Source organism: Oncorhynchus mykiss, chromosome 6, assembly GCF_013265735.2.
Source record: "Oncorhynchus mykiss isolate Arlee chromosome 6, USDA_OmykA_1.1, whole genome shotgun sequence".
Taxonomy (NCBI): domain Eukaryota; kingdom Metazoa; phylum Chordata; class Actinopteri; order Salmoniformes; family Salmonidae; genus Oncorhynchus; species Oncorhynchus mykiss.
In genome coordinates, this window is record NC_048570.1 from 4,399,862 (window position 1) to 4,407,866 (window position 8,005).

Consider the following 8,005-nt stretch of genomic DNA (forward strand, 5'->3'; position numbering starts at 1 on the left):
ATGCACCTGTACTGACCTCGCCTTCTGGATGATAGCGGGGTGAACAGGCAGTGGCTCGGGTGGTTGATGTCCTTGATGATCTTTATGGCCTTCCTGTGACATCGGGTGGTGTAGGTGTCCTGGAGGGCAGGTAGTTTGCCCCCGGTGATGCGTTGTGCAGACCTCACTACCCTCTGGAGAGCCTTACGGTTGAGGGCGGTGCAGTTGCCATACCAGGCGGTGATACAGCCCGCCAGGATGCTCTCGATTGTGCATCTGTAGAAGTTTGTGAGTGCTTTTGGTGACAAGCCGAATTTCTTCAGCCTCCTGAGGTTGAAGAGGCGCTGCTGCGCCTTCTTCACGATGCTGTCTGTGTGAGTGGACCAATTCAGTTTGTCTGTGATGTGTATGCCGAGGAACTTAAAACTTGCTACCCTCTCCACTACTGTTCCATCGATGTGGATAGGGGGGTGTTCCCTCTGCTGTTTCCTGAAGTCCACAATCATCTCCTTAGTTTTGTTGACGTTGAGTGTGAGGTTGTTTTCCTGACACCACACTCCGAGGGCCCTCACCTCCTCCCTGTAGGCCGTCTCATCGTTGTTGGTAATCAAGCCTACCACTGTTGTGTCGTCCGCAAACTTGATGATTGAGTTGGAGGCGTGCGTGGCCACGCAGTCGTGGGTGAACAGGGAGTACAGGAGAGGGCTCAGAACGCAACCTTGTGGGGCCCCAGTGTTGAGGATCAGCGGGGAGGAGATGTTGTTGCCTACCCTCACCACCTGGGGGCGGCCCGTCAGGAAGTCCAGTACCCAGTTGCACAGGGCGGGGTCGAGACCCAGGGTCTCGAGCTTGATGACGAGCTTGGAGGGTACTATGGTGTTGAATGCCGAGCTGTAGTCGATGAACAGCATTCTCACATAGGTATTCCTCTTGTCCAGATGGGTTAGGGCAGTGTGCAGTGTGGTTGAGATTGCATCGTCTGTGGACCTATTTGGGCGGTAAGCAAATTGAAGTGGGTCTAGGGTGTCAGGTAGGGTGGAGGTGATATGGTCCTTGACTAGTCTCTCAAAGCACTTCATGATGACGGATGTGAGTGCTACGGGGCGGTAGTCATTTAGCTCAGTTACCTTAGCTTTCTTGGGAACAGGAACAATGGTGGCCCTCTTGAAGCATGTGGGAACAGCAGACTGGTATAGGGATTGATTGAATATGTCCGTAAACACACCGGCCAGCTGGTCTGCGCATGCTCTGAGGGCGCGGCTGGGGATGCCATCTGGGCCTGCAGCCTTGCGAGGGTTAACACGTTTAAATGTCTTACTCACCTCGGCTGCAGTGAAGGAGAGACCGCATGTTTTCGTTGCAGGCCGTGTCAGTGGCACTGTATTGTCCTCAAAGCGGGCAAAAAAGTTATTTAGTCTGCCTGGGAGCAAGACATCCTGGTCCGTGACTGGGCTGGGTTTCTTCCTGTAGTCCGTGATTGACTGTAGACCCTGCCACATGCCTCTTGTGTCTGAGCCGTTGAATTGAGATTCTACTTTGTCTCTGTACTGGCGCTTAGCTTGTTTGATAGCCTTGCGGAGGGAATAGCTGCACTGTTTGTATTCGGTCATGTTACCAGACACCTTGCCCTGATTAAAAGCAGTGGTTCGTGCTTTCAGTTTCACACGAATGCTGCCATCAATCCACGGTTTCTGGTTAGGGAATGTTTTAATCGTTGCTATGGGAACGACATCTTCAACGCACGTTCTAATGAACTCGCACACCGAATCAGCGTATTCGTCAATGTTGTTATCTGACGCAATACGAAACATCTCCCAGTCCACGTGATGGAAGCAGTCTTGGAGTGTGGAGTCAGCTTGGTCGGACCAGCGTTGGACAGACCTCAGCGTGGGAGCCTCTTGTTTTAGTTTCTGTCTGTAGGCAGGGATCAACAAAATGGAGTCGTGGTCAGCTTTTCCGAAAGGGGGGCGGGGCAGGGCCTTATATGCGTCGCGGAAGTTAGAGTAACAATGGTCCAAGGTCTTTCCTCCCCTGGTTGCGCAATCGATATGCTGATAAAATTTGGGGAGTCTTGTTTTCAGATTAGCCTTGTTAAAATCCCCAGCTACAATGAATGCAGCCTCCGGATAAATTGTTTCCAGTTTGCAGAGAGTTAAATAAAGTTCGTTCAGAGCCATCGATGTGTCTGCTTGGGGGGGGATATATACGGCTGTGATTATAATCGAAGAGAATTCTCTTGGTAGATAATGCGGTCTACATTTGATTGTGAGGAATTCTAAATCAGGTGAACAGAAGGATTTGAGTTCCTGTATGTTTCTTTCATCGCACCATGTCACGTTAGTCATAAGGCATACGCCCCCGCCCCTCTTTTTACCAGAAAGATGTTTTTTCCTGTCTGCGCGATGCGTGGAGAAACCTGTTGGCTGCACCGCTTCGGATAGCGTCTCTCCAGTAAGCCACGTTTCCGTGAAGCAAAGAACGTTGCAGTCTCTGATGTCCCTCTGGAATGCTACCCTTGCTCGGATTTCATCAACCTTGTTGTCAAGAGACTGGACATTGGCAAGAAGAATGCTAGGGAGTGGTGCGCGCTGTGCCCGTCTCCGGAGTCTGACCAGAAGACCGCCTCTGACCAGAAGACCGCCTCGTCTCTATCCAAGGTGGGGTGTGGGGCGTAGCCAGGAGCAAGTGAAAAAGGTATCTGAATCCTGAACATACTGGAAGGCTCTCGTTTGTTGTGATGGGTAAAACTCTGTAATGCACAAGTATGTTCAAGAAAAAAAGTAGATGCGGTCCTTCCAGTTTGTTCAGGATTAGAATACCTGTTTTTTTTTTCTCCCAAGAAGCACCTGTTCCCCCAACCTTTAAACTCACACTAAACCTTCTTCCCCATGCCGTTTGGAGCATTAAGACACACAATAGCTGTTTCTATCCTATACATCACCATTTACAGGCAGCGTGTAGATTTGGGGTTCTGCAAGGTCCGGGCTGAGCGTCCATTGTGTTGGTTGAAGTTTGTCTGAATGTTTTGCTGACTGGATCCCTGTGGAGAGGAGGAGGAGGAGCACTGCAACCAGAGTGGTGGAGTCTGTGGGACGGGAAGAAAGGAGATTAATGAAGGGTTTTCCTCACACCTTTAACTGCTATCCTTCTACACCAACACAATTACACTGCTCTAAAATAATCTAATTATCAGAGTTCTTAGTAGGGTACTTCCTGATCTGCCTGGTGAAAGCCAGCACCTGTCCAGACACTTGTCAGATTAGTGATTAGGCTTGACACTTGCTAGGTGAGATGAAAAGTTGCTTTAAATCATGTTCTTTTTTAACTAGGCAAGTCAATTAAGAACAAATTCTTATTTACAATGACAGCCTACCGGGGAACAGGTTAACTGCCTTGTTCAGGGACAGAACAACAGATGTTTTACCTTGTCAGCTCAGGGATTTGATCCAGCAACCTTTCAGTTACTGGCCCAATGCTCTAACCACTAGGCTACCTGCCTCTAACCACTAGGCTACCTGCCTCTAACCACTAGGCTACCTGCCACCCCGAGATCAGTGGTTAGGTTAGATGGAATGTTGCTTTAAAAAAAAAAATTAACATTGAAAAGAACAGAACAAACACAGTCAAAAAAAAGGGGACTATGTTAAATTAGTATGTTTATCCTGGCACAGGAGCTGTTCAAAATGGAGGAGCTGTTCAAAATGGAGGAGCTGTTCAAAATGGAAGGGCTGTTCAAAATGGGGGAGCTGTTCAAAATGGAAGGGCTGTTCAAAATGGGGGAGCTGTTCAAAATGGAGGAGCTGTTCAAAATGGAAGGGCTGTTCAAAATGGAAGGGCTGTTCAAAATGGAAGGGCTGTTCAAAATGGAAGGGCTGTTCAAAATGGAGGAGCTGTTCAAAATGGAGGAGCTGTTCAAAATGGAAGGGCTGTTCAAAATGGAGGAGCTGTTCAAAATGGAGGAGCTGTTCAAAATGGAGGAGCTGTTCAAAATGGAAGGGCTGTTCAAAATGGAGGAGCTGTTCAAAATGGAGGAGCTGTTCAAAATGGAGGAGCTGTTCAAAATGGAGGAGCTGTTCAAAATGGAGGAGCTGTTCAAAATGGAGGAGCTGTTCAAAATGGAGGAGCTGTTCAAAATGGAGGAGCTGTTCAAAATGGAAGGGTTGTTCAAAATGGAGGAGCTGATAAAAATGGAATCTAGGCTGTTCAAAATGGAGGAGCTGTTCAAAATGGAGGACTCACTAAACAGAGAACATCCCTGGTCATCCCTACTGCCTCTGATCTGGAGGACTCACTAAACAGAGAACATCCCTGGTCATCCATACTGCCTCTGATCTGGCAGCCGACTCACTAAACACAAATACTTAGTTTGTAAATGATGTCTGAGTGTTGGAGTGTGCCCCTGGTTGTTAAAAAATAAATAATAATAATAATAATAATAATAACAATAATAATAAGGAAATATTGCCCTTTACTGAATATAAAGAATTTGATGTATAGTATTTACTTATGACAATTTAGTACTTTTTTTCACCATTGTAACTTAAGTACATTTAAAACCAGATACTTCTAGACTTTTACTCAAGTAGTATTTTACTGGGTGACTGTCACTTTTACATTGGGTCATTTTCTATTAAAAAAGGTATCTTTACTTTTTCTCAAGTATGACAATTGAAAACTTTTTCCAACTTTTGAGCGTCGTAACACGTTTATGACAAGGTCATAGCCATGTCATAGCCATGTCATAATCATGTCATAACCATGTCGTAACCATGTCGTAACCATGTCGTAACCATGTCGTAGCCATGTCGTAGCCATGTCGTAACCATGTCGTAACCATGTCGTAACCATGTCATAACCAGGTCATAACCATGTCATAACCATGTCATAGCCATGTCATAGCCATGTCATAACCATGTCATAACCATGTCATAGCCATGTCATAACCATGTCATAGCCATGTCATAACAGCTGACCTAACTGGTCATAACCATGTCATAACCATGTCATAGCCATGTCATAACCATTTCATAGCCATGTCATAACCATCTCATAACAGCTGACCTAACTGGTCATAACCATGTCATAACCATGTCATAGCCATGTCATAACCATGTCATAACCATGTCATAACCATGTCATAGCCATGTCATAACCAGGCCATAACATGTCATAACCATGTCATTACCATGTCATAACAGCTGACCTAACTGGTCATAACCATGTCATAACCATGTCATAACCATGTCATAACCATGTCATAGCCATGTCATAACCATGTCATAGCCATGTCATAGCCATGTCGTAACCATGTCGTAACCATGTCATTACCATGTCATAGCCATGTCATAACCATGTCATAACAGCTGACCTAACTTTTATGACAAATATATTTAGACCTGTTGTGAAATATATTGTGTTATTTTATGGCTGGTTATGACACCTACATAAGCGTGTCAAATCCCACAAAACCTACCACACGAGGCAAAACATTCCATTACACCATAGCCTGTGTGTCAACAGTATGTTTATGCTATTTATACATATGCTCTGTTTGCTGATGACTGGGATGAATGTAGGACCAGATTTCAGGAGCAGGACAAGACATCCTCTTTGTTGACTGATGACTGATATAAGGACATGTACATGTACGTGATTGGCCTATCTGGCCTTATGCGATTATGATGTCATAATGCTTCTCGACGATGTCATAAAGTGGTACTTTCTTAGTCCAAGTGATGCAGGACACAGGAAGTGTCATAGTGCTTAATTAAAAAAAATAAAAAAGAAATTTAAAACGACCGTAAAGAATTCACAACGACAACAACAACAAAGGGATTTAAGAAACAAATTTCTTGTCAGGGCAAAAACTGAGACATGAATAAATGTTGGGGGTTGACACTCTTTTATGTGCGTGTCCATAACGAGTACGCAATATTGTCTCAACAGGCGTAAATATATGGGTGATGACAGCGTTATGATCATATTATGACAAGTTATGTCAGCTATTATGACATATTATGACATTTTTACCAAATTATATTTTAGGACCGCAAAGACACACACAGACACACAGACACACAGTTGCAGGATACTCACCCCTCACAGTCTGTTTTGATCCTGACATCTTGTGGTTTTTCTAAGTGTGTTGTAGCCGTCCAGTGAACTCTAGTTAGTCTATCTTCTCTTCAGGTGTGTGGATTACAGTGAAAGTTCCGTATGCTTTATACCCTTTCAACACATCCCTGTCACAACTTGCACAAAAAATGGCAGAACCAGAATTCTGGGTTAAAGAGTATCTCCTTTCCCCAAAATGGCTCGCTCGGCTGCTTCTTCCGTATCACTTCCTGTCCCATTGCCCTCGGTTACCTGCATGCAAAGGCAGAGGCCTCTCCTCTTGGGCAGGTATTCAACAGGTATGCAGCAGGAGGAGGCAGGAGATGACACGCTATAATAAAAGCACACACACACTTACACACAGACACACAGATGAAACGTGTGTGTTGTTGTCAGCCCACACAGGTCAAACATCCTCTGGAGCTTACAACACTTAAAGAAGTCTTTCTCTCTCTCTCTCCTCTCTTTCTCTCTCTCTCTCCTCTCTTTCCTCTCTTTCTCTCTCTCTCTCTCCTCTCTTTCTCTCCTCTCTTTCTCTCTCTCTCCTCCCTTTCTCTCTCCTCCCTTTCTCTCTCTCTCCTCTCTTTCTCTCTCTCTCCTCCCTTTCTCTCTCTCTCCTCTCTTTCTCTCTCTCCCTCTCTCCTCTCTTTCTCTCTCTCTCCTCTCTTTCTCTCTCTCCTCCCTTTCACTCTCTCCTCTCTTTCTCTCTCTCTCCTCTCTTTCTTTCTCTCTCCTCTCTCTCTCTCTCCTCCCTTTCACTCTCTCTCTCCTCTTTCTCTCTCTCCACTCTTTCTTTCTCTCTCCTCTCTTTCTTTCTCTCTCCTCTCTTTCTCTCTCTCCTCTCTTTCTCTCTCTCTCTCCTCTCTTTCTCCTCTCTCTCTCTTTCTCCTCTCTTTCTCTCTCTCTCTCTCCTCTCTCTCTCCTCTCTTTCTCTCTCTCTCTTCCTCCTCTCTCTCTCCTCTCTCTCTCTTCTCTCTCTCCTCTCTTTCTCAATCTCTCCTCTCTTTCTCTCTCTCCTCCCTTTCACTCTCTCCTCTCTTTCTCTCTCTCTCCTCTCTTTCTTTCTCTCTCCTCTCTCTCCTCCCTTTCACTCTCTCTCTCCTCTTTCTCTCTCTCCACTCTTTCTTTCTCTCTCCTCTCTTTCTTTCTCTCTCCTCTCTTTCTCTCTCTCCTCTCTTTCTCTCTCTCTCTCTCCTCTTTCTCCTCTCTCTCTTTCTCCTCTCTTTCTCTCTCTCTCTCTCCTCTCTCTCTCCTCTCTTTCTCCTCTCTTTCTCTCTCTCTCTTCCTCCTCTCTCTCTCCTCTCTCTCTCTTCTCTCTCTCCTCTCTTTCTCCCTCTCTCCTCTCTTTCTCTCTCTCTGTCTGTCTCTCTTTCTTTCTCTCTCTCTCTCCGCTCTTTCTCTCTCCCTGACTCTTTCTCTCTCTCTGTCTCCCTCTCTCCTATCTGTCGCCCTCTTTTTCTCTCCCTGACTCTCTCTACCACGGACTCTTTCCCTTTTCTCCCTAATTAATTAACATTTATACTTTAATAGTAAAAAGTGTTGGCTCAGAGGTGTAATTGTGGAAGTGTGGAGTTTGGCCAAACACTCATTTTTCCTCTGAATCTGAACACACAGGTTTAGGGGAAAAGTGGGTGTGTGTTCTTCCTGACTCTTGGAACTCAGTGTTTTATGGCAAGGAGGACAGGTTTGTCCTCCTTACTCAGGGTTTGTTTCGGTGACAAGTTCAAATTTGTTCATAAACAGAAGTTGTAGTTCAGTCTGTCTCTCTGTAAAAAAAGCAGTTGGAAGGAAGGAAACCCACGGACTACAATCATAATGTATAGACGTGCAGCTCGTTGTCAAACATTTTTTACAGTCTATTCGGATTGGCATGGCACACATGGAAACCATAACATTTGTATCTGACCATTTA

General features: G+C 45.4%; 1 protein-coding gene across 1 annotated transcript in view; it reads right to left on the bottom strand.

Moving 5' to 3' along the window:
* Window positions 1-6,390, bottom strand: part of LOC110525168 (epigen) — a 14,805-nt gene extending 8,415 nt beyond the window's left edge. Inside the window, exons 1-2 of the mRNA XM_021605115.2 lie at window positions 6,076-6,390; window positions 2,921-3,064 (exon numbers count right to left, since the gene is read on the bottom strand). Coding sequence (XP_021460790.2) covers window positions 2,921-3,064; window positions 6,076-6,103 — 172 coding nt within the window. The 5' untranslated portion in view covers window positions 6,104-6,390. The remainder of the gene's footprint in view (window positions 1-2,920; window positions 3,065-6,075) is intronic.
* Between the last annotated feature and the right edge of the window lie 1,615 nt (window positions 6,391-8,005).